The 25,167-nt window shown below is 54.1% G+C and overlaps 8 protein-coding genes and 2 non-coding genes across 10 annotated transcripts; 5 read left to right on the plus strand and 5 right to left on the minus strand.

Moving 5' to 3' along the window:
* Positions 1–162: 162 nt before the first annotated feature.
* On the minus strand, positions 163–1,809 carry CYME_CMP289C (similar to phytoene desaturase precursor; the record flags this gene model as incomplete). The annotated part of the gene is made up of 1 exon (XM_005537869.1): positions 163–1,809. The coding sequence occupies one exon, from the start codon at positions 1,807–1,809 to the stop codon at positions 163–165; it is 1,647 nt and encodes a 548-aa protein (XP_005537926.1).
* A 1,866-nt stretch (positions 1,810–3,675) lies between these two features.
* Positions 3,676–5,451, plus strand: CYME_CMP290C (hypothetical protein; the record flags this gene model as incomplete). Its single annotated transcript, XM_005537870.1, has 1 exon — positions 3,676–5,451. One exon carries the CDS (start codon positions 3,676–3,678, stop codon positions 5,449–5,451), a length of 1,776 nt encoding a protein of 591 aa, XP_005537927.1.
* A 2,707-nt stretch (positions 5,452–8,158) lies between these two features.
* On the minus strand, positions 8,159–8,608 carry CYME_CMP291C (hypothetical protein; the record flags this gene model as incomplete). The annotated part of the gene is made up of 1 exon (XM_005537871.1): positions 8,159–8,608. The coding sequence occupies one exon, from the start codon at positions 8,606–8,608 to the stop codon at positions 8,159–8,161; it is 450 nt and encodes a 149-aa protein (XP_005537928.1).
* Positions 8,609–9,329: 721 nt separating this feature from the next.
* Positions 9,330–10,370, plus strand: CYME_CMP292C (2-dehydro-3-deoxyphosphogluconate aldolase, 4-hydroxy-2-oxoglutarate aldolase; the record flags this gene model as incomplete). Its single annotated transcript, XM_005537872.1, has 1 exon — positions 9,330–10,370. One exon carries the CDS (start codon positions 9,330–9,332, stop codon positions 10,368–10,370), a length of 1,041 nt encoding a protein of 346 aa, XP_005537929.1.
* Positions 10,371–11,013: 643 nt separating this feature from the next.
* On the minus strand, positions 11,014–11,520 carry CYME_CMP293C (hypothetical protein, conserved; the record flags this gene model as incomplete). Its single annotated transcript, XM_005537873.1, has 1 exon — positions 11,014–11,520. The coding sequence occupies one exon, from the start codon at positions 11,518–11,520 to the stop codon at positions 11,014–11,016; it is 507 nt and encodes a 168-aa protein (XP_005537930.1).
* Positions 11,521–11,953: 433 nt separating this feature from the next.
* Positions 11,954–13,432, plus strand: CYME_CMP294C (26S proteasome ATP-dependent regulatory subunit; the record flags this gene model as incomplete). Its single annotated transcript, XM_005537874.1, has 1 exon — positions 11,954–13,432. The coding sequence occupies one exon, from the start codon at positions 11,954–11,956 to the stop codon at positions 13,430–13,432; it is 1,479 nt and encodes a 492-aa protein (XP_005537931.1).
* A 3,833-nt stretch (positions 13,433–17,265) lies between these two features.
* Positions 17,266–19,059, plus strand: CYME_CMP295C (similar to iron-sulfur cluster scaffold protein; the record flags this gene model as incomplete). The annotated part of the gene is made up of 1 exon (XM_005537875.1): positions 17,266–19,059. The coding sequence occupies one exon, from the start codon at positions 17,266–17,268 to the stop codon at positions 19,057–19,059; it is 1,794 nt and encodes a 597-aa protein (XP_005537932.1).
* CYME_CMP296T lies at positions 18,751–20,477 on the minus strand. Its single transcript, XR_002461532.1, has one exon. It is a non-coding gene; the product is annotated as a hypothetical transcript (transcript).
* On the plus strand, positions 20,365–22,509 carry CYME_CMP297C (probable carboxyl-terminal protease; the record flags this gene model as incomplete). The annotated part of the gene is made up of 1 exon (XM_005537876.1): positions 20,365–22,509. One exon carries the CDS (start codon positions 20,365–20,367, stop codon positions 22,507–22,509), a length of 2,145 nt encoding a protein of 714 aa, XP_005537933.1.
* Positions 22,510–22,908: 399 nt separating this feature from the next.
* On the minus strand, positions 22,909–25,097 carry CYME_CMP298T. Its single transcript, XR_002461533.1, has one exon. It is a non-coding gene; the product is annotated as a hypothetical transcript (transcript).
* Positions 25,098–25,167: the final 70 nt, after the last annotated feature.

Raw genomic sequence — 25,167 nt, forward strand, 5'->3', positions numbered from 1 at the left:
CGTTACGTCCCAGCGCGATAATCTCGAGGCACCAGCGGGTACCCGTGTCTCGTGTGTCCTCCTATCAGCGGTGACAGCAGTTGTCGCTCTCTGCTGATCAAGGCACCTATCCAATACTTTGCAATCGCAGTCAATCGTCGTCTAGTGCCTCCAGTGCACGGTTCAAAGCATTTCTCTGAGCCGCCGCATACGACGCGCCAGCACCACGTGCGGTTCATCTGGTTCCACCGGAAGCACCGGAAATGGCTGGCCTCGAGCACGATCCACAATCAGTGCGTTTGCCGCCTCAAGACCCGTCACATAGGCCTTCTCCTGCGAAAATGAACCGTGCCTGGTATCGATCCAGTCGCCCGCAAAGTAGACATTATTTTGAAGGCCTGCATCCGTGGCGCGAACTTGTGGAAAGTGTCTGTAAGAGCCCGGCCGAAAGTGCGTCACAGCTCTGGGTGCACGAACCACAGTCGAGTCTATGACGCGAGCTTCGTTCATGGCAGAAGCAATGCACTTGCGCAGAATCCGGTCACAGTGCTCCACAATCGAGTCATTATCCCAGACCAAGAGCGACGATGCGCCGTACAAATCCATTTCAATGACCTCACCAGGTGCATCACCAAATGACTCATCGTGAAGCGCATTCAGATCGAAAAAGGTGCCACCGATATCAGCATCAAAGCCGAAAAATGCATTACTCGGACGGTGGAGACGCATTCGGCGATCATAGTACAAGCGTACTGCAAGAACATCTACACTTCCCAAATGCATGAAGCGGCGAAACTGACTCGAGTGTTTCGCGAGCGCTGCCGACTGCCGTACGAGCGCCTGGGCCCCGGAGATACCCACTGCGAAGATGACGGCATCAACGGGCAGGCGTTCTGGACTATTGCCCCCGTCCTGCAGCATGAGAGCGTCAACATGGCCTCTGGTTGGATGCAGATCAACGTCGACTACGCGGGTGCCTAGGCGCAGGTCGAGGCCGCGCTGTTGCGTCATGACTTGTAGCCAGGGTTCGAATACGCGCTCTGCTGTGGTGCCACGGACCCATTTCACGTCAAAGTCACTTTGGTGCGCGAGAATGAAATAATAGAGCATACCCAGCGCACCGCTCGCAGAGCACAGCTCACTCGGCGCAAACAAGCCTACCAGTAGCATCGGTTCGAACGCGTTTGTGATGAGACGTTCACTACAGCCGTAGCGGGTGAAAAGCTCTCGTGCCGTCATCTGGTCATATTTTCTCCATGCTTCTGGCGAGTTGTCAAAGTCTGCCACGGCGTCGAAGAGCGCGAACGCTGAAAGTCGATCCATCCACGGCAAGCGATAGAAGCGCGGATATATCATGGTGCCGAGTGGGCTCGGTAGTCGTGGCAGCTCGCTAAAGAGCGGCGACTCTGCTTCCAAACCGGCTGGCGAGTACTGGGCGCTACGGGTGAATCGCGTGAAAGGGTCTGCGTCTCCTGCTAGCCTCAACTGACGATAGACCAGGTCGAAGATATTTACATAAGGCTTCCAGAAACCGTGGACGCCAACCTCTACCGGCCTGTTTTCACGCTGAACCCAGCCAGCGGCAAGGCCCCCGATGGATTCACGGCTCTCGATGAGCGTCACGTGGAAAGCCTCGCGGTTCCGTGGAGAGCTCGTAAGCGCATGGGCAGCGCCGAGTCCAGCCCAGCCCCCGCCGACGATCGCGACCCGCAGCGGTCTTGTTCTCGATTCAGGGTCCGCGCTTGCAATGCAAGTTCGAAGGCAACGCTGGCGACTGAGGTTCTTGCAGTGACGCGACTGTCGCCTGGTTGGAAGCGCGCTCTGAAACATGGTAAGCTGCGCGAGTGTCTTCGAACGAAAAAAGGAAAGCTCCGCGGCGGGGAGTCGAACCCCGGTCTCGACGGCGTTGTGAACTGCAACTGCGTCGACAACGTCGTATTCTGGCAGTTACACGAAAACCGTTCGTTAAACTACCGCGGATGGAGGAATATGATGATGTGAATGACCGATCACAATTGATATATAAATGCATTGGCGGGTGATGCGCGTTGGCGACATCGCGGCAGCCGAGGCAGCTGGCACCGACCGCGTTGTGACGCAGGCGTTCGTGATCGCGCTGCGCAGCGGTCTAGTGCGGGCGACTTCCTGAAGTCGTGCTTCCGGTCTCCCGGGTACGACACTGCACCCATCGGGCCGGTTTGCTGTGAGAGCGCAGCTCTGGACACGGTGGACCGTGGAAATCATCCGAGAAATGGGTACGTTTGAAACCTAAGTGACTGAGAGTGCTCGCAATCGCACGAAATCCCTGTTAGATCCATCGATCATGTGGGGAGGAATTCCCTCAGTCATTCGAGACTGGGCGGCATCCGCGGTGCGTTCCACCAGCGCAGCGCTATCGGGCTTTCGCACGAGTCGACGCGCTCAGCTTCTGCATAACCGGTTTTTCTTGGAGTTGAATCACTTGAACGAACTGGGATTCCCCGGGTATGCCATTTGTGTTGGAAACCTGTGAAGAGACCGGGTTGCCTTTGAGGCATCTCAACGTTCCGCAGGTCGCATACCAGTGCATCCATCGGGATCTGCGCCTAGACTGATCTAGCGCTTTCCCTCGTATGCTGAGTCTGTATCCGAAACTGGCTGTGGCGCCAGCATTTTTCTTTTTTGTTTCACAGAAAGCTAACTTAGAGCAGATATGCCTGCGATGACGCTATCTCATACCCGCACCCAGAAAAGCGTCCGCCACGTATCCAAGCACCGCTTCCCATATTTGCCCGCGAAGATACACATCATTTCCTCCGTTCCACTCTGTGGCGAGTCTGTCGTGATCCCCATCAATGACACCTATCGCGCCGGTGTGCATGCAGCAAGGATACGAGACGCGTTTACCGTAACACTACGAGCGTCTGCTCGAGATCTCCGCTCCATAACGAATCATGATAATGATGATATATGTCAGTCAAACGAAAGCGTTTCACGACCGTTGCTAACGAATATATCCCCAAACGCGCAAACGGCTCCCAGCCTTTTTCGCCCGATCGACTGGTATCGTTTTCAGATTTTATCCCTGCAGAGTTCGAGCCTGAAAGACCGCCCTATAAAGTTCGCTCGCCTCAGCTCCCCAGGTCTGATCATTAGCACCACACATCGTCTGATGCTGTGTGAAGTCTTGGTTCGGGAACTCCATGCGTATATTCCCGCATGTTGAACTCATGTTTGCAAGAATTGCTCGAACACGTACCCTCTGTGTCACAAGAATCTTGTCATCGCCCCGTGGGGCAAATACCTTCTATCGTCTATCTCTCCATATTTTTTTATTCTGATTCTTCGTTCGAAAGTCGGCGAGATGAGGGTTTTTTTTCGTTTTTCCGGCAGCTGGTGATCACGTCCCCGCAGGATCCTCGCCTTTTCCGTCCATACATTTCCCTCGGATTTTTATTTCTTCGAATCAGCGCACGTCATACATACTTCCTATGAAAAGTAAAAAAGCATTTGATGACACTTACCTGGTTATGGAACACCCTTTAGTTGAGGCATTACCATCATGGTACACTTGTCAGGAAACAATGCCCCTGTCTCATGCAAATGCAGACGCCTATTGCGCGTCGAATCTGCGTCTGCGACTGCTGCGTCGATTGCGCAGTTTTCGAACACGAGCGCTCGCCCCCAGTGCCTCTATTCGAGCGTTAAACTCGGGTTATGACCGAAACAAACCATAATAGTTTAGGGACGGGAGGGAGACCAGACTCGCCTCCACCCTACGTACCACAGCACATATACTCGCGAGAAGACTTTTTGCTGGTGCGTACCGCGGCGGCTGACACGGCGGTGAGTCTGGCGCCGTCGTTGCCGGTGGCAAGTCCTCGGGCGAAGGAGCGCTGGACGCTGCGCCTCGTGCACAACGACTGGGGTGCTGCAGCTGCTTTGCCCTCCTCAGGGTCACACCTTGAACGTACAGGACGTGCAGCGCGCCCGGAGGCTAGTGGACGGCGCCAACGACGCAGTGCACCAGGTGCTCCTGGAGCAGCGACCTCCGAGCACGCTGTGGTACCGGTTCAGCTGCCTGAGCTTGTCCCTGTGAGTGAAGACTGGCTGAAGCCGCATCCTTTGTTAGACCTTACTCAAGACATTCCCTTAGAGGAGACCGGCAAGGAAACCAAAGATGGCGACGAGTTCGTGGACGGCTTCCTCGAGCACGCCCGCAAGGGGGAAGACCTCCTCGTGCTGGACTTTGAAGCACAAGATCAGTCGCAAGGGTCTAGTCTTTTGCCGAGTGTTCAACCGGGCAAGCCACGCAGCACCATCGGCGCTCGTTCGGCACCCGATGATGCCGAGCTGATCGCACCGCTTCATGATATGCGACTGAGCGGAACAGTGAGCGGATTCTCCGTGGATACAGCTGAGCCGCCCAAGCATCATGCCCAGTTTGCTGATTCGGAGACACCTGGTGGAAAGACAGGTCCGTGGGCGGGCTCACAGCGACCTGTTGCACAGAGCTGGCATGCCGCACCAAGCATCGGCACTGCGACCAATGTCTCGAACCAGCGGGAGACGTTCGCTGGAAAACCTCCAGCGGAGACGACTCCTGCCAACCCCCATCCGGCATCTTTTGGGGATATTGGTATGCTTGAGAGTCGACTTGGTCGGTGGACGCATCGACAGGCCGATGTTGCACCAACTGGTCCCGGCGACCGGAGCGCTCAGGAGTACATCCCTGACCGGGGCGCACCAGTTGCAGGCGGCGCCACAAGACGGGAGCAAGACCCCCGTGCAGAGACGCTCTCGCCAAGTGTCCTGGCGTTCTTTAACCAGGTACGGGCACAGGCTGCAGTTTCGAATCCACCGTCTCGTGTGATGGAGACGACGTCTGATCAGCAGTACGCAGCAGTGACAACGCATCCGAGACCGGAGTCTGGAACGCGTTTCCCCGCAGATGCAGACCCCAGTCTCTACGCATTATTCGGTAGATATCCTGTGCCGCCACTGAGTCAGCTGGGTCCACCGCCGGGATTCGGGTTTCCACCGCACCTGGAACAAAGCGGTGTTATGGACATGCAGTCAAATTTTGAACAGCAACGGCAACGACCGCAGCACGTTGCACGAGGACTGCATATCCCGCAGCCGCAGCCGCAGCCGCAACAGCCGCCACAGTCGCAACTCCCCACGCTCAATGTTCCGTATCAAGAAGCGTTCCCAGTGCGAGGCGGGCCCCCGTCGGGATCCACGTTGGGTGCTTTAGTCCCAAACTCGGAACTAGATCCATCGCGAACAGGTCATATTCCGCAACCAGTCTTCATCCAAACGAGTTCGTGGATATCAGGGCCCGCTCAGAACGGTCCATTCGGTCCACTGGATACGTTCCCGAATGGTCCTGTTCCGTTTGACGCGCAAGCACCCTATGCACAAAGCACCGACCCGGCCAATCGACATTTTCGTGATCAGAAATGGCCACCGAATCTGTCTTATCAGCCATAGCGCGATGATTGATTTGGATTACGAAGGAACCTTGCTTCCAGCGAACTGCACCCGCGCTTTCTAGGTTCCTTGTAAAAAATCTCTGGGACTACTCCTCCGAGCGCTATCATGTTTGAATCATACGAGAAGCGGGCGCTAGCTGGTTGTTGCGCTCATTCCGGAGCGCGAGGCGCACCCGATCACTACGACCTGTTGATAGGGGGTACAATCCGCGAATACCCCAGCGGGTACCGTGTCATCTATCATGGTAGGATTCCAAGCGGGACGCTGAACGAATCGCTGTGTTCCTGCCTTTCGACTTTATTCCGAAAGCTTTTTAGGTGATACTTAGTTTCGACATCCGAGGAGCAGCACAAAGGGCGTGCGCGTTCATACGGACTTTCAGGCATGTAGAATGCGTTTTCATTGAGAATCCTTCGACTCCTTACCGCTGGCATTCGTTAGGATACAGGAACCGAGATGGTTCACGGCGCCAACGACCGTGGGTTTGTCAAATAATCGATATCGTTATCCTGCTCATGCGCAGGGGTCCCCATGCGTCTCGATCCCGTTGGTCAGGCATACTGGAATCACGCATTCTTCAAATATTCGATCGTACTGGTTCAAAGCAACTCGTGGGCACAGCTATTCATGCCTCAGGACTGACGAAGAAAACGATTCGACGACGTTTCTCGACGACTTGTTCACACGCTCGTGCAGAAAGTTCACTGAGCCTGTCACGTCTATTTATAGATTCCTTTTGAAAGACAGATCCCCCGTGACCTAATGGCCATCTAAAAAACGGGGTATGCTCTCTGAGGCTGCCGTCTCTTCTGTTTTCTTGGAAAGGGCTTGGATGCGGGTCCAAGTCACCGCTGCGATCGCTTCCAGTGGAGCGTGCTTCAGCGTTGTGTAGCTAGGGTATGTAAAAGGATCGACATTGTTCGAATGGGTACCAAGCTCAGATTTTCCTTCCGGTACCTGCCTCGTTATGGACAATATCGTGTTCCGCAAATCCGATTGTTTTAGGGAAAACGGCATAGAGTGGATTATGGGTTATCTTGGTGACTACGAGTTATTCTCAATGGCCCGACTCGAATCGGAACATGCTCAGGGCCGTCAGGAACGAACCTGGAGTCAACATATGCGTATCTCAGCAACTCTGGGCCTCCTCTTCGATCCGAGCTGGTGCCTCGTGCTCGTACCGCCACGGCTATGCGCACTGGGCTCATCGGAGTGTGCTTTCCGCCATTCGATCGTATTTTCGGATCGAAGAGTTCCGTAGAAGCATGAAGATCAGTGTTGAACGGGGCACAAAAAGTATGTATTGCACGGTTGGCAGTGGCGGTGCAACACCCATGCGTACCAGGCACCTCAGTAGAACAATTCAGTGCGAGCAAGAAAGATTTCCGGGGGTGTTTCGGAAACAGCTGCATAGCATCTTCAAAGAACATCGCCACTCCCGGAGAAAACGCGTTTGCTGCGAAATGCTTATCGCCTGGTCGTCCGTATTTGAGTGTCAACATGAGCAATTGGGCAAAAACGCGTAAACGAAACATGTCGAGATTTTTCTCCTCGTCAATTCGGAGACGTGCGCTGCTCCGTCCACGAGTTGCCCATACAAAGAAAGGTCGAAATTTTTGTACAATGCGTGATTTTATCATGCTCCTCATCAGGCAATAAGAATAGTGGAGGTTAGTCCTTAAGGCTTGGATGATTACATAGGTTATGGTACGAGCTCGTGTTCGACGGCATCGCAAACCATCTTTACGTCGTTGAGGATATGAATTCCAGGGCCAAAAGCGCCGAGGAAGCCACTCGAAAAAATGAACCGAAAAGTCTACACCTATGGGTGAGTTTGTAAACCTTTATTGCTGCATTTCGAATTCCGAGCCTGCATATCTCAAAAAGTTTCGAAAATGTCGACATGCAGGAATAGCATGCATAGGACAGTGTCGCATTTTACTCTGCATTGATCCTAGTTCGCGGTCGATGCTTTCGTACTGCACTCTCCCAGTGTAGGATACCGGCAACGAGTGGCATTGCAGCAACATGCAAACTGTTCGACACCCGACCACGTTACAGTATGCACGAGCTTCGACAGTTCCGGGAATGTGGTGTACCTTCGATCACGAAATGCGCTCGCTCTAGCGATACAAGGTCAAAGCGCCAGTTAATGATCGACTTGTTCTCGACTTGTCTTGCCCAGCGATGCATCTCGGTGCCAAAGCGGCCCGTAATGTACATGATACTGTAGATCAACAACCGGAGCTCCCAATGCTGCGAATCCACGTGGTCGCTCTTTTCGGAATACGGCGGCAGTCGAGCTTCCTCTCATTGCGATTTCGATCACCTCGAAGGCGCTCGCTCACGAGACACGTCATACCGGTCGGTCCTCGCGGTGCCGAGACCACGCTTTCGACAGATCGTATAACATCCCGCAAGATGCTCCGTTCGTGCGACAGATGTTATCCCGTTCACCATCTTTGCGAGCAGACTGTGCGCTACCGCTCGATCTAACGCAGTCTCGCGAGACGCTGTGTTCGTGTGACGGACGCTGTCGTGTTCGCGATCACAGCGCCGGAGCACCGCGTTTCCAAAGGCCGCATTGCAGCGTCAATGCACCTTCGTAGGCAACGATCGGTGCCCCGTAGAAGCTGTCCAACGCGCTGATGTTCTCCAGGACACCGTCAAATGCACAGACGTCCGCCCAAGCATCGTCATTTGTTTAGGGCGCCGTTTTCGGGCCTGCTCCAGACGGCAACTCCCAGCGAATGATTGTACGTAACGCCTGGTTCAGGTCTCCGTTTGCTTCGCGTAACAGCTGCTCAGCCTCAGCTTTGGATACGTATACGGCATTGGCTAGCTCTGCAATATCCGCATCCGAGACGCGCACGGCAGCGAGTTGCTTGCGCCGAAGCGCTTGTGACTCCAGTTGTCTCAGTGTCTTGTCGCTCAGGCGGAGTTTTGGCAAGTCGTCGGAGGCCGCTCGAAGCAGGCGTGCTACTTGAGCCTCATCAGCGGACTCGTCTCCCTCAGGCCCAGTCTCCGTGAGTTGTGCGATGTCCCGCTCCGTTTGACTTCGTTCACTGCGTGCTGTCGACTTTTGCGTAGCTTCCCGAGCGGCAGCATCACGCTCTTCGCTGCTTACTGGTGGAAGCTTTGTTTCCGCACTCATGACGACGCGACGCTCCCGTGCTTGCGTTCGACGACGTGCAGCTCTTGAAACGCTGTAGCACCACGTCAATCCCAGGAGCGTCAACGAAACTTTGCACGATTCGTTATACCGCGTTCAATGAATCGTAAGTACACTGTGATACAAAGATTCGAGATATTGATCGACAAAAACTCACCAGGTTTACACCAAACACATAGCTATGTACGTCGCCGTACGCTGTGAAAGGTCGTTAGCAATCACTCATCAACATTGCTCGCTTTGCAGCGTCGCTTGCGGACGTGTTCTCGGACGTTGCTACGCACCGTAACGGAGGATCGTGTTGATACGCGTTCATCCTGCCGATTTCGGCAGGACGAGACGCTTGAAGGCAATAGAGCGAGTGGACACGAGTTGCTGACGCGAAACTGGCGCACGAAAAGGTTCTAAGCGGTGCGTTGTTTGGTAAAAGACGCCAAGCGGGTGCCATAGATTTTGCATCCGCTTTGCAGAGACGAAACTGGCAAACAAAACGATTTAGAGGTTTACTTTCCGCAAAGAAGAACGCCTGGTACCGGTGGTAGTAGTTCATAAACTGTATCCAGCGGAGAGGCAGGATTTCTAGGAAAACAGAGTAACGATACGGCTGGAAAAGGTGGCGCTCTTTGCACGAGTTCCACCGGCCTTGGAAGCGTTGCAAGAGTGCGCATCCATCAGCACAACGCGCGGTGTGTGTAAGGTGTTCATGGATGGCCATGAGTACTCGCAGCTCGCTTCCAAAATCCCTTGCTTTCTCACGAACATGCATGGCTTTCTGTCGATCCATGACCTTCCTCAACAACAGCTCCGGTTCACAAGACAACGTGAAAGACAATGGCGACTCGCTGCCGCAGCTTGCCGCACGTGCACCCGTCTGACCTGGCCACCACGGTACGCTACGCAACGAACGCGCACTGCAACACTCATGGCAACGTTCGATGTTCCGACGAGAAGCTTTCCTGTACCTGAGAAGACGCGTACGTACCTCCGGAGGCAGCCGCTCATTGTCTGCATTCGGCTCAAGAGCTTCATCCTGGACCAGTATGCAGGCGCTCGAGATGCACTTGAGGCGCAACGCAAGAGGTTGCTGACGCTTGCCGCGGGCCATGGTGTTGAACTAACCGACCAGGAGAGCCAAACTGCCGCAATGATCATTCAGATCGTTGAAACTCTTCAGAATGCGGGTCTACACAACTTCGAAATCACCATGGACATGCCAGGAGTGGAATGGGCACTCCGCTACCTTCACGAAACGAGAGGCACAAGCATCCTCCTGGGTGCAGGCACTGTGCTCCACGCGAGTCAGCTGGAAAGGGCGATCGCCTGCGGCTGCCGCTTTACCATGTCGCCTGTGTTCCTACCCGGACGATCTGAGCAACTCATTGCTTATGCTCGCGAGCACAATGTCCTGTTCATACCGGGTGCTGCAACTCCTTCGGAGTGCGTTCAGGCCTCGCTAGCTCTTGGGGAATATCAGCCTGTGAAGGTGTTCCCCGCTGATGTCGTCGGTGGCCTGCGATTTATTCGGGCACTGGCAGGCCCCTTGAGTCATATTCCCCTGATCCCAACCTCGGGCGTAACCTTTGACGTCGTTGAAGACTACCTATCTGCAGACAATGTGTACGCAGTTGGTGTGTCACAGCAGATCCTTCCGACCTCACGTCTACTGGCTGGCGACTGGCCTCAGATTCACCGTCTGGCCTGCGTTTGGCGGAAAGCCGTGGAGTCTGCCGCCCCGAGTCCATGATTACGGAACACTGCCGCACCGGCGACTGCAGGCAGAAGCGACGACACGTTCTCCTGGTGACTGACCAGGTGCAAAGGTAAAGCGGACACTGCTGCTCCATATCCATTTCCCTAAATGGCGAAAGAGCGCCCGTCGTCCGCAGAAAAATGCCCCGTATTCCGCAAAGAGGTCGATGCAGATTTTGAGAGGGATTTCCATTGCGGCCACTGGCAGTGCGAGTTGCATGCACCACAGAACCCAGTGACGCTCGCACCAGCGAGCTCGATTACGGTGAACAAGCAGTCCCGCAGCAGCACCCAGCTTAGATGAACACAACACGAGCCTGTCTCAAATCGAAACGATCTGGTCGCAAGACAACCATCTGAGAGGCGTTCGTTGGCCTCCGCCTAACCTCAAGCCAATGCTCAGCGGCAACCGTTCCGGTCGTATCCCGAGTGCACCCAGACGTATCAATGGGCGCTTGCTAGCGCACGATGTTCGAGATGTCTTCGACCAAGCGGATAAGTGCCTTTTCGCCGCTGAAACACCTAGTGCAGTCTATGCACTTCCGGGCTCTGCAAGTGTTGTTGTTGGCACACACACACATCCCCGGAAACTAGCACGCAATCCAATGCTGCGGCTCTATCGCCATTGCCCACAGGACTCATCGGAAAAGTCGCAGTTTAGGAAAGTACCCTCGAAGCCGAGACCGCGGCCCCGGTGCGGTTGCCAACGCAGTGGAAACGGCTTCGGGTTGCTCGGTCCAGACAACGTGCTCGATTCCATCGACCTCAAGCGCCTGCGCAATATCCTGTATCGCCTTCTCGTCAGGTGCTTCTAATACCAATGTCCGCATCTGTGTACCTTGAGCTTCCTCACAGTAAAGCTGAACATGAGGGCTCTGTTCCCGAAAACGCCACACTGCAGCAACCGCAGCGTGAACGCCTTGCGCTATAACAGCTCCAGTCGGCCAGTTGAACGGTGCCTGTAATAGATCACGTCGGACGACAACGTACTGCACCAGTGGATCCGTAGATTGGCTCATCATCGTCAGGTTGCCCGCAAAAACGTTTCTTCGACGGGAGCAGATGCACTTTTTCGGCGGGGATAGCCAATGCGTCGTCCAAGGAACGATCCAGCCACAGCTCCGCCAAGGTGCGCTCCTGACCATGCACGAGCAGCTGGAGTAGCAGCAGTGAGCAGCGAGCGAAGAAGCACTAGGAGAGGTAGTCGCAAGCAACAGCTTCGGCTGCTAAAGCCAGCAGGGCGCTTTCGCTATCACACCCTGCGAACGCTTTTTAGCGTGTATCAGAGACAGTTGTTTCTCAAAAATCAAAAAAAAGCTTGCCTCAACAAGAAGCTCTATCTTAATGTAGAGGCTGCTGCTGAAATGACGAATGTTCATGCAATCGTCTCGTCGGGTGCACTGGCGTTTGAGGCACTCGCGCCCGACTGGCCACCGACTTGGCTTCTGGGGCGGTATCGCTACCTCGTTTCAACCGCGCAAGACGACGCTTACGAGACCTCGGGAGCGTTGAACGCTACCTCCAAATCTTGCCAACAATTCACGACGTTTTCTGTGAGGATATTTCGCCGCCCCCTCAATGGAGCGAGGAATCCCGGAGGAGATACTGCGAGAGTCGACAGACGCCATCGCACAGCGTGCACGTCTCATTGAAAACGAGGTGCGTGAACTCCGGCGTGAGGAAGAACGGCTTCGTCGCGAAATCCAATCCCTAAACGAGAGAGTGAAAGAGAATGAGGAGAAGATCAAGCTCAACGCTCAGTTACCGTTCTTAGTCGCGCATGTTGTGGAAGTGCTCACGCCGGCCGCTTTGAAGCGAGCGCCCCCGTCGCTCACCGGGCCAGGAACGCAGAGTGCGCCACACGCTGAGACGGCCTTAGCAACGCAGCCGAATGGTAGTGTTTCGGAAACTCAAGGCGAAGCAAGGAACCAGCGTTTGGGCTCGGGTGCACGCGGAGGGAGCGACCTCATCAACCGGAGCTCCGGTATCACCAGCGAGACCCAGACCCCGGGCGCTGCCGATCACGAAGACGACCTTGACGACGCTGAGGAGGATGAAGGCGCTGCTCAAGAGTCGGATGCCAATCAGCAGTCACCTGCGGTCGTTGTGAAGACTTCCACCCGACAAACAGTGTTTTTGCCCATCCCTGGACTGGTTGATGTCTCCGAGCTCCGCCCTGGTGACCTCGTCGGGGTCAACAAGGACAGCTATTTGATTCTTGAAAAGCTTCCCGAAGAGTACGACGCACGAGTAAAGGCCTTTGAGGTCGATGAAAGGCCCACGGAAGATTTCGCCGACATTGGCGGCTTGGACAAGCAGATCGAGGAAGTAATCGAAGCTGTTGTGCTGCCGATGACGCACAAACACTTGTTTGAACGGGTGGGAATCAAGCCCCCAAAAGGGGTGCTCATGTATGGCCCGCCTGGAACTGGAAAGACGCTCCTTGCTCGCGCGTGTGCAGCACAAACCAAAGCCACATTTCTGAAACTAGCGGGAACCTCACTCGTTCAGATGTTTATCGGAGATGGTGCCCGTCTTGTGCGAGATGCATTCGCACTGGCAAAGAAAAAGGCGCCGTCTATCATTTTCATCGATGAACTGGATGCAATTGGTACGAAACGTTTCGATTCAGATCGCAGTGGTGATCGCGAAACACAACGCACCATGCTCGAGTTGTTGAACCAACTTGATGGATTCGATCAGAACGATGACGTTCGCGTCCTTGCTGCGACGAACAGACCAGATATCCTGGATGCAGCACTGATGCGTAGCGGTCGACTCGATCGGAAGATCGAGTTTCCCCATCCCGATGAAGCTGCTCGGGCGCGGATTCTGCGCATCCATTCACGGAAGATGAACGTTCACCCTGACGTATCCTACGAGGAACTTGCTCGCTCAACAGACGATTTTAACGCAGCAATGTTGAAGGCGGTTTGCGTGGAAGCTGGGATGGCGGCGTTGCGTGCGGATCGAAAGGTTGTGATTCACGAGGATTTCATCGATGGGATTGCGGCTGTGCAAGCGAAGAAGAAAATGAGTTTGAACTACTATGCGTGATACGACCCGAAAGGTTGTGATTCACGAGAATTTCATCGATAGGATTGCGGGTGTACAAGCGAAGAACAAGATGCGTTTGAAGAACGACGCGGGAACGCGGTTGTGTTTTGGCTACGCGGTGCCACAGAATCACACCGCGAGCGTAGCACCGGGATTGCAGCCTGTTCAAAAGTGTGACTAGATTTTCCAGACAAGTTGCACTTGGATCGCTCCGTATTGTGAACCGGATCATTCCTGCACCCGACAATTGAGGCATGGTCGGGTTGTGCTGCAAGCAGCTGTCCGGTGAGCGGTGCTCATGGGTACCTTACCATTACGTTTACTCAAAGCGCCGAATACCATATGGATATTGAAACCAGGCTCCCAAGCTCCTGACCACTTTCATGTACCTCATTGGTTACATCATGCTCGAACTTGTCCGTGAATACAGTGAAAAGCGATTCAGTTTCGAGCGAGACAGGTGTACCATGGTGATTGCGACGTTCCCCGCTGAAGCATGGCGAGAGCCTCGTCGAACTGCCTTCTCAACAAGGTATCAAAGAACAGCAAATACAACCCTTGATTTTGGCGCATGTCTGTGCGAGCTTTTGGTTGCAATTTGACGACGAAAATGAGTCACAAATCGACATTCACTGCTCTTCTCATTTCAAGAGTGCACATCTAGAAAGTTCCGAAAGCGCAGCAGCAGCAGCAGCAGCAGTTTCAGATATGGCGACAGCCTGATGCCCGGCCCTCCGCAATACCATTCTCGATGCACTTCGAATTGCGGAACTACGTGCGAACAGCACGTGCGCGACCTCGTTCACAAGCAGTGCGATGTGCTGACCATCCCCGAAAAACCGCTGATACACGACGTAAAGCCACACGGCGAAAGCCTCTGAGCGTAGCTACCCCATGGGACGACATTGCGCACCGAGCAGGGAGTCAAGAACTTGCCCCGTCTACTCCGAGAAACGAAATTGCATATGTGCGTTGCTGCAGACGCCTCCCGCCAATACCTGGCGAGTGCGGGAACGCATCCACGCTGACGAACACACGTTGTGCCGGTGCCATGTGATCCCGCATCACTTTATCGACTCATATTGTGGCATTCGAGACGCCGGATTCGCGATACCCTTTGTTTCCATACTTTGCATACCAGATGCAGCAGTGAATGCAGCGCGGAATGATGCAGCGTGCACCTTTCTCGTCGAAAATCTCAATGACCACAGCTGCACGAGGCGCAGGCGTCCTTCACCCGCGTCCGATGCATATGGAACACGGAACGACTTGCCGGGTTCCTGAATGGAGTTTTTTTTGCGAAAGCTTTTCAGATGCACAGTTTCGAGAATCGCATCGCAGCAATTAGAGATGATGGACGCAAACGTGGTCTCCGGATCCTCGCAAGCCTTCTCGGAATGGATCATATGACGCTTTGCAAATGGAACCTGGTTACGACACCGGAAGCGAGATGAATCGCGATTTGTCGAATAACGCTTCGTAAATCAACCGATATCATTACCAAGTGCATTCTCGCAAGCATCAAAGCTTCTGCTGTTGTTTCCTTTTCGTGCAGCATGCTCAAAGCACGCATTTTTCAGGTTTCGATTCTTTTAGGCAACACGAGGGCGCAGCCATTGGAGCCATCCATTGACGACGAAAGAAAATCGATTTCGTCTCTTGACGACTCGTTCATTGGTTCATGCGGCAAGCACCTTGAACAAGTCATATCAATGAATCGACTCCGTTCGATAGCCGAATGCTCCTCTCCTCCTGGCCATTGATGAAACGATATTCCACGACAGTATGATGCCTCTGATGAGATATGCGCTGAGCGGCTCTCGTACGTGCTGGCTGCGTTTCACAGGATCTTGAACTCGGACTTGAGTCATCCCAGCGATCGAGTAAGCGGAGAGTGCGTCGTCGCTTTACACGAACGGAGCATTGACGGATCGAAGGCATATCCAACATTCTATTCTCCTGCAGCGGAGGCGCTCTTCCTCGCCCGGTCTAAACACCTTTTGCAGACTGACAATATGGGCGGACCTATATTCTGATAAGCGCCTCCTCGACAGAGTCAATCTTCACGACAGTGCTGTTCCATAAACCTTATCATTGCAAATCGAACAAGACGTTTGGTATGGAGATCTGGATCGACCTCCAAAGCACATGTCTCTCATGTTGCTGCTGCTGCTGCTGCACGGTGTGTCAGTCAGCCGAAGATCGATGCGTCTATTGTTCGTGAAACAAAAATGTTTCATGACCCTGGCAGGTATACATTTACCCATTTACAGACGCCTTCCAGCCATTTTGGACCCGTCCCCTGCTACCGATTTCAGTTTCTCCTTGCACATCTCGAGCATGAGAGGCTGCCTCACAAAGTCAGCTCGTGTCAGTTTTTCGGGTCTCGTCTTCAGTGCCACACATCTTCTGATACTGATGGCGGCTTTGAAGCCTCGGCTCACGTGCTCCATGCGTGCTCCCGCGCTGGTTAAACTTGCCGATGCAAGGATTCCACCGACTCGTGCCCGTTACGCTACTACAGTCCCGTCATCGGTCCGTCGAGGCGAACACTTTTTGCCGCCTATCTCCCCTCATGATCGTAGTCGTCGTCACTTGCTCTTCTTCGCTCGATACTCCGCGAGAAGAGGTTTTTTTCCTTGATTAGGCATCCGAGGATGACGGCCCTCCAGGATCCTCGACTTTTACGCACATACCTTTTCCTTAGATTTTTTTATTTATTCAGATGAACCCACTTCTTTATGCACATAGGTGTGGACCTACGCGGAGCGACTAGAACTTGTGGAAAAAAGAAATTATATGCCCGGCTTGCTACGGTGTGCTGAAAGCTCCAGCGATTCGTCCAGTGGAGCAATCATGATACGTTTCACGATAGAAACTACGCCTTCGATTGAATTCAACCTCGGAGCGAATGGATTCATGAAAAGCAGCTCTACACGGTTGCATTCGCGAAAGCTCGAACGCAACGGGAATGGTGAAATGCCGCGTTGTCGAATAGGAGGACGTCGCCAGACGTCAGCGGAAAAATCCCCAATAATCCGTCGAAGTCGGTGCTGTTGTACGAGCCTCTTCTACGAGCGAAACTGAGGCGGCCAAATGGATCCACTCTATCTCGAACAGATGAAGGTATCGTCGTTCTCCTCGAGTTCAATCGTACACACAACGATCCTTCTACTCTCCGCGAGTACCCATGTAGGGTCCGAACGTCCCGTCCGCAGCAAGTCTCAGCGACTGAAAAACACAAACCGACGTCTCCGTACAACATAACTATCGCGACGTTCCCGGAACGGTGTAGGTGCAATTTCGGTGAAAGATAGCCGTGGGTGAACTAGGACTCTCTTCTCTTGCGACGGTATCCCAATGCTTCCAGAACCCAATGAATTAGTTATTGAGAACCGAAGAGAGCGCGAGAGAGACGCGTATGCCAACTAGAATCGTCGTTTTTGCTTTTCGTAAAGTGACCAACGGGTCGATTCCTACCGTTGACCAAAGGCACGCTTAGAGCACACTAGTTTTCGCGCAGTGCGCATCTACTTGTTTCTGTCAGTGCTCCTCAGCTATCAGAGTACTGTGGTATGACTGACCTGAATGAGGAATGCAGAGTCCCCCGCACCACTCAGTAAAGAATATATATCCTAGAGCCAATTCGTCTCCGATCTATACAACGCATTGCACCGTAACGTCGACCTCCTGCCACACACTGCGAACTAGCATTCCATAAGAGGCAGTGGCGTTGGAACAACCTCTCGCTGGACGCATCTAGCGAACTTCAACGTTCGACGCGCAAGGATTCCGGATGCTATTCTTGTACGCGTTCGTACTGCCGTCGAGGGATGCTTTCACCCACACTTGCCGACTCTTTGGCTCTTTTTGTAGGCTCTAAGTTGCCTGTTTGCATCGGGAATAGCGCAGGTGACCAACCTAGCCACCATTTTTGTACAGCAGGTGTTTACCGAAGGCAGGGAACGAGCAACTCAGCACGCTGGCACTCACGAAGAACCTCGGTTCGTCGGCCGCCACGCGCCTGCGAAGAGTTCGGTCCCCGAAAGACAGGGGGTAGTTTGCGTGATTCATCCAAAATTGACTCGAGTCATATTTATAATGTAGGGGCGCGAGACACTGCCCGCGACTTGTTCGAACTAGAACCCTTCATGCAAAACCTGAGAGAGATTTGCGAGGTCTTCGAGGGAAGCATCGCAGCAACCCTTGAGCGAAATCTTATGCTAACGCCTTCCATTGTTCTCATTCGACGCCTGCATCACAAAGCGATTCTTAACTTTTCGGAGCCGCGAGTTTTGGTACCCACTGCTGTTGCCGAGCAGGCCGCACCGTCAGACTTTGTGCAAGTTCCAGCAGTCTATGCTGTCCTGGACGGCCCGTCGTGGCGGTATGGTGAACCTTCCTACGAAGAAGAGAGTCTGCAAGATATTCCAATAGACCCGTCGAAGATCAAGCGCGTTCCGTTGGAGCCCAATGAACGTCGCCTCTATCCTTTTGCAGACTATGTCCTGCAGTACGGCGAAAAGCGCGTTCCGGTCCGCAGCGCTCCAATGGGGCGAATCGATCAAAAGCGCCTGCGTCGAAACCGTGTCTCCGTCCAGTATATTGGCACCAGTCCTAATGTGGCGCTTAGCGTTCGCCACCACTTGCAACGGTTCGGCCCCGATACTTGCCAGTTCGTGCGAGTGTGTGTGTTCCCTTCAATGGACGTAGCCAATATGGAGGCCCTGAAGCAGGCGTGGATAGCAGAGATCGGCTATACTCCTCGAGGAAATCGCACCCAAGATCCGGCGCTAGCCACGTATGTTCAACAGTGGCAAGCTGCTCACGAATGGCTCAACGGTGTGCATCAGTGTAGCAGCGAGCCGACGCCGCCTCGCAGCGAGCCCGCTGCACAACAAGCCGATGAGACGAACGATGAGGCGCAAGCGCCAACGATACCGTCCCGATCGAATAACGTCGGCACAGGGACGTACCCGATGCCACCCGCGGAGGCCTCTGCGAACACGAACTCGCTTCCATCGAGCGCAGCGGAAGCCGCAGCTTGTAGCGGCACCGAGGACGAGCAACGTGTCGTATCGCCGTTCCGTAACGAGTCCGTACAGGCTGGCGTCTGCAACGGCCCAGATACGAGGTTGCCGCTTAGTGTGACCACGGTTGAGGCGGCGCTTTCGGAAGTTCGCCCGCTCCTCCAAAAAGATGGTGGTGACGTGCAGGTGGTAAGTGTGGATCCCGAGAACGCCACTGTGAGGCTCCAGTTCCTCGGTGCCTGCGCCTCATGTCCAGCACTGGAGGATACAGTTCGTTTTGGCGTGGAGATTGCTTTACGCAAGTACTTTGGCGAGGAACGCGTTCGAAACATCGAGCTCGTCCCGGTTACCGAATCCACGCTCTGGGAGCAGAACAACAAAAAACTACTCGAGTCGTGCGAGGTCGTTCTCGATGAGTTGCGGCCATCGCTTTTCGCACAAGAGGCTGTTTTTGAGCTAGAGCGCGTTGAACGCGGCGTTCTTTACCTTCGATACAGCAGCTCTGATGATGTTCTGTACCAGATTTCGCGCATTATTTCCGAACGAGTGCGAGGCATTCTTCGAATCGATGCAAGGCCCTTTGACGACCATGAATAAGCCGGTTGCAGTACGCTTGATCTGATTCGTCTAAAACGGATACATGATCGTTGACTAGACGCGAACTCGAACGGGAATCCGAGTATGCGTCATTGCCTCGAGTACGACATGTGCTCCATCTGCTGCTGCTGCTGCTGCTGCTGCCTGAAAGTCGCGAGCATGCTTTCAACGCCGAGAGTTACATCCCAGTCGACTATGCACACCAGAATCTGGGCAAGCGGACACTGTATAAATATTCCGAGTTGGCGACACGTTCTCTGAAGCGCAATATGACTCACTTTTGCTGGAAAATCGACCGGTTCTGGCGACCTTCCGCTAAAATATACAGCATAAGCGTATCGAAACACGTCGCTTCCCGGCCTTGCCACGGACAAGTGAAACTTACCTGCCTACCTATCTTCCTTCCTTCCTTCCTGCCTGCCTGCCTGCCGGCTCGCAGGTGCACAAACGACGTCTCTATCCAACAGTCGGGTGCCTCTGTTCGCCGCTTTGCTTTCGTGTGCGCCGACGAATACTTTCGTACCAAGTTTGTCGCCGGGGAACTTCAGGCATCCGGTCAAGCTTCCCGAGAGTCGGTCTGAGCGCAGCACTCGGAACGGACTCTGCCCTTCTGGGAGAGCTGGTTCCTTGCTGTCAAATGGCAATACGGAGCGCCCGCAGCTCCCGTCTGGAGGCCTTGGGGCCTCTAGGCTGTGCGCCGCTGAATGAACTTACAACGCAAACCACTGTTATTGTTTCCCTACGCAAGGATCAATTCATGTTCCTTCAGCTTCCGCAAGGCCGCTCTGCGTCTAAAGTCCCCGCAACTTTGCTACACTGCTCGCGACGCCTTGCTAGCTTGCACACCTAAAGTGTTCCTGTTCGAAAATAGTGCAGTTGCTATGACTCCCCGGTCCTTTGCATGCTCCCGAATACTGTTCTTCAGTGCTCGTGTATCCAGCTTGAGTGCCTGCAATAGCCAAGGGCCGTTGGGGACGTGCACCATCAGCGTCTAGCTTGCCCTCCTGACAGTGCGAGGGTACACAAGGGCTTGTCTCGGACCGCGCTTGAGCCTCCAACTGTAGGCCGCAGCCCCGTATGTGATACCACGATACCCTGACACGTCCCGTGAACACAGTCGTCACGTGAGCACCAAAATGCGTTACGTCCTAGCGTACGTCATAAACTGCTGCTTTTTCCGACGCTGCATACCGTGTCGTCGCATGCCAGCTGGCCAGGGAGGCGTCTGAGCGCCCGCCCTCACATGAACAGGCCGTTGTTCCACAGCGGCACCGTGCGTCGTTGTCTGCAGCGTGAAAACCTCCCATGGGTTTTGCTTTTTCAGCCAAAGGGGAATTCTTTACACCCTGCGAACCACAGAAAACGTATGTAAGTGGTCTGAGCAACCAAAGATGCGTTCAGCAGCGAACACCGCGTTTCCTCTTTAGGAGAGGGGGCTGCTGTCGCAGTTGCCGTCGCTGCTGCAACGTGCAGCCACTGCAGCGGCGACTCGTGAGCCGCTTGGAGGAAAAAAGACCCACTGAAGAAAAATCTGATGCACACGGACCGAATCCTCTCAAATCAGGCTCTCCGTTGTCGTTTGGGACCTTCTTGAAGAGCCGGTTCCAGGAGTTCCGACGCTTCTTGGCTGAACCCGTGCGAATCTCCGTTCCCAAACCGCTTTTGATCATAGTCGGCGTTGTGGGTAGCATCTTCGTGATCGCTTTCGTATCCTATGCTCCGGACTGGAAAACCGAGTCGAAAATCCGTGAAAAGGTAGCTTTATTCGACTTTATCCTCACGGATATTGTGCACGGCTACGTGGACCCCGTTGATACTGACCAACTTTTCGAGGCCGGAGTCGATGGGATGCTTGGCTCTCTTGATCCTTATACCCAGTTTGAGGGAAATATTGCTGCTAGGGAAATGCAACTCAAAACCTCCGGACGATACGGCGGTGTGGGGCTTGGTATCGCACAAAGCATTTTGCAACCCGAAGAGACAGTGGTGCTGAACGCTTTCGAAGGCTATGCTTTCGACCGCGGTGTCCGAGCCGGCGACGTCATTGTGGAAGTTGACGGCACACCGGTACGCGGTATGCCACTGGACAAAGTAACGGAGCTTTTGCGTGGCGAGCCCGGTACGCTGGTGCGCGTGCGCCTCGCCCGGGAAACGCGAGCACCCGACGGCAGTCGACGTCTCTTTGACGTGGTGCTCCCGCGTCGCCTCGTTACCATCCATGATGTGCCGCTCTACGGTATGATTAGAAGCTACGATGGAGTCGGTTACATTCGGCTGCAGTCGTTTGCAACGAATGCAGGTCGGGAACTGCGAGCTGCTATTGATAACATGGTTCGAACGGGTCGATTGAAGGCCCTCGTACTGGATCTACGCAATAACCCCGGCGGCTTGTTGGACGCTGCCGTGGAAACCGCAGAGGCGCTTGTTCCCAAAGATTCAGCTATTGTGAGCACCAAAGGCCGCGCGCTCGGAGAGACCGTCTTCATGAGTGATCGGGAGCCGTCCTTGCCGGCGGATGTTCGACTCGTGGTGCTCACGAACGAGCAGACTGCCTCTGCAGCGGAGATCGTCGCTGGTGCTGTTCAAGACCTCGATCGCGGCGTTATTGTCGGAACGCGCACTTTCGGCAAGGGTCTCGTTCAGAATGTGGAGCCTTTACCCTATAACACCGCGCTCAAGTATACGGTTGGCAAATATTATACACCATCGGGACGCTGTATCCAGTCCGTGAACTACAAAGAGGGAAGCGCGCTGACAGCCGCGCTGCCGGAAGCCGAGAGCGGTCGACCTTTTCTGGATCCTTCGGGGACGTTGGTACCGGCGTTACCGCCAGCAAACGGAGCAGCGCGCTACCTGTCAACGAAAGTTCCCGAGTCGGAGCGCAAAACCTTTCGCACACTGCATGGACGCATCGTTCGTGACGGTGGTGGCATTGAGCCCGACATGGAATCCACTGTAACGAAACCGAGTGAGCTGGAGCTGCAGTTATTAGAGGGGGGCAAGTTTTTCTTTTTTGCAAATCGGTACGCTGCAGGCATATCAAGCCTCCCCGAGGACTTCGAGGTCGACGACAAGCTGTACAAGGAGTTCCAGCGATACGTTCTCGAAGATGCTAGCAAATGGCGAGAGCACACCCGATTTGAGCCAGGTTTGAAGCTGTTCACGAGCACTTTTGCAGAGGCAGGCTACAAGAATGCTGAAAAGGAACTAGAACATCTGCGAGAGACCATTGTCACTGAACTCAAGCAGGACTTTGAACGGCACGCCGATGCCATTCGGCAGCGATTGGAGGATGCCATTCGACAGCGCTTTGAGCCAGAGAGCCGCCGACTCTCTGCAGCCCTTCGGTACGACAAGGTACTTCAGGATGCATTGCGGCTTTTGACGGAGAAACAAGGCGAAGCGTATGAGCGTCTGCTGCAACCAGCAGCCGAGACTGCACAAACCTGAACCTCATTTGTAGGAGGATGCGCACCAGCAGGTACAGCAGCAGCAGCAGCAGCAGCAGCAGCAGTAGTAGTAGTAGTTCGAGCCAAGTGCGCTGCTGCGGAAGTGCTCCGAATGGCTTCGCAATAGCGCCCTGCACCTCTGTCAGATTCAAATGGAACACAAAACTGCTCGCCATGTTCCTGTGTTGAGGCTTTTTAACCAAAGTCTGTTCAGGCGCAGAGCCTCGACATGCGTAACGCAGCACAACGAGTTCAGGAATTCATGATTAGCTATAGGATTCTAGGTCGTCGTTCCGGAATGGCTCATTGGATTCTTTCCCGCTGGAATTTATTGAGTCATTCACAGCAAATTGATCGGCGACGCCCTCGAACAAGAATTCGTAATAAAAAACTGATACCATGATCTAGTTTATTCGTACAAGCCGGGTATCATGTCCTCCTTTCCATATGTGGAGCACGCTCAAAGCATGCGTTGTTTGAGTTGTGGATCTTTCGGTTTCAAGAAAACTCGTGGGTGTGGCTAAGCGCGCAAGCGAATGGTCGACGATAAAAGCTCTCGATGTTGTCCCTTGGCGACTTGTTTACAAGCTCATGCGCAAAACTTCTCTGAACTTGTCACGTCAGGTCGTCGATAGCGTGTTTGGAAGACAAATTATTCAAACTTTGCGCCCATCCACGAACTGTTACTCGATAACTTCATGAAACCGCTAACAGCAAATGGTCTCAAAGGTTCCTGTCTCTTCTACATGTGTGGAAGAGCGTCTTCGACTAGGGGTTTCGTCATCGCGGCGATCGCTCCCAGTGGAGCATGCGTCACCGCTTTGCAGAATGGGATCGCAGACGGATCGACATTACCCTGACTGGTTCTCCAGCGAAGAGTTTTCTTCCGATTCTTTTTCTCATCATGGACGAGATTCTTTTCTAGAGATCGTTGATTGTATCGGAGAGCATACCCGCCAACGGGATCGCAAAGAAGAAGCTCATGACATTAAGGTACGCTACAGGACCTGGATACAGACCAGAGCATTGAGTGCATCCTTCTGCAGCCGTACAGTGAATGTATCGAGCACTGGTGCAGGCTTTTTCGCGCCACAGGGTGGTCCTCGTAGGCTGCGGTGTGATGAACATATGGCAAGACTTGACCACCGTCAAGTGTCACAGCTGTGCAGCGCGCACCGAGGCTGTATTCAAAAAATATGAGAATGAGAAGCGAATCGTAGATCGCGCCTTGTTTGAGGGCATGACGTGCATCGACAACTGCCGGAAGCGACACAAACGCGACTTGGACGCTGCCATCAACATCCTGCGACAGCTGACAAACAGCTGGAGTCACATGTGAGACCAGCGTCTTGAAAGCCGGGGATCAGTGTGTGTGTGTGTGTGAGTGTCTTTGACGTCGAAAAGCAAGCAGTGTCGAGAAAAGGCCCGAAAGGCTGGTGTTGATGACTCTCGGAAGATACGCTCACTAAAGCATGTGCGCTCAAGTTGGAGAAACTATCCCATTTTGTTCTGGCATATACATGGCAGACTGGCTGATAGTTCAGTGCCTATTTCTCAACAGCATTCCAATTGCTTGTTTCGAAAGTCATCGTGGAGCACCGAGTCCAATGGGAACGTCATGGAGTCAGCGACGTTTCCGACGTTTGCTGCTGCTCCAAGTCCATTCAAGGCATTTGTGCGTCCTGAGCACACCTCTGTAGAGCCCTCTCGTCCTTTTTCTATTCGGGTACGTGATCAACGACGTGGAAGCGAGCGAGGCAGCAATACCAAAGGCCTCGACGGGTAACCTTGAGTTCAGGTGCCTCGAAAGCCACGTCCGCGTACGCGCTGAAGATCCCCCGAACGACGTCCTTGTCGCACCGAGTCTGGCACGAAGCGTTCGGTTTGAGTGCAGATGCCAGAAGTGCACGCGTCATACTTGGCGGCTCATGCTTATCATAGCCGACTACTCATGTTCTTGGGTGTGAAGCGTGGCATCAATGACCGTGCGCTAACCGGATATCCGGCAGCGTTTGGTTGCCCTGCAACCCTACGACGTCCTCACAGGGCCTGCTCAGTGCCCTATGCATACTTTCTACCAGCGGGCAGCGAAAACCCAGCGCCATAGATCCGCAAAATCGAATACTGGTACGTGACGGACCCTGTCCGCCACGTGCTGTTCGTGGCTCAGGCGCAGGTTCAATCACACACAAGTCCCTGCAATATGCACCCACAGAACAAACCCCAACCGCGGACTGGTGCCTGCGTTCAAGACCGATCGCTCGCAGCCACGAGTCCCCAAACACCTACAAGCACACACCCATACCCTAACTGAGACTGATGAACCCGCCAACGAACCTGCGTTCCTCAATGCGGTGAGCCTCGCTCCGCTGCACGCAGCAAGTGCACGGGTACTGGAACGTCATCCCCAGTGCGCGCTGGCGGCTCGAGCCGCTGCTCCGTACGAAAACATCGCCCCCACTATAAAGCCAAGAAGCGTCCGCGAATCAAGCGAGGTTTCCATCCAGATCACCACTTCAAAGTCCACCTTCTGAGCGGTCTGAGTCGATGTACCAAGGCTCAACGCTAGTGGACGGCTTTTGAAAGCTCCGCAAAGACCGCCTCCGTCTGGGGCACGCGCTCGGCCGTTGCGAGCCGAGCCGGCGGGCCTGGTGTTCGT

This window comes from Cyanidioschyzon merolae, chromosome 16 (assembly GCF_000091205.1).
Source record: "Cyanidioschyzon merolae strain 10D DNA, chromosome 16, complete genome".
Lineage (NCBI taxonomy): Eukaryota > Rhodophyta > Bangiophyceae > Cyanidiales > Cyanidiaceae > Cyanidioschyzon > Cyanidioschyzon merolae.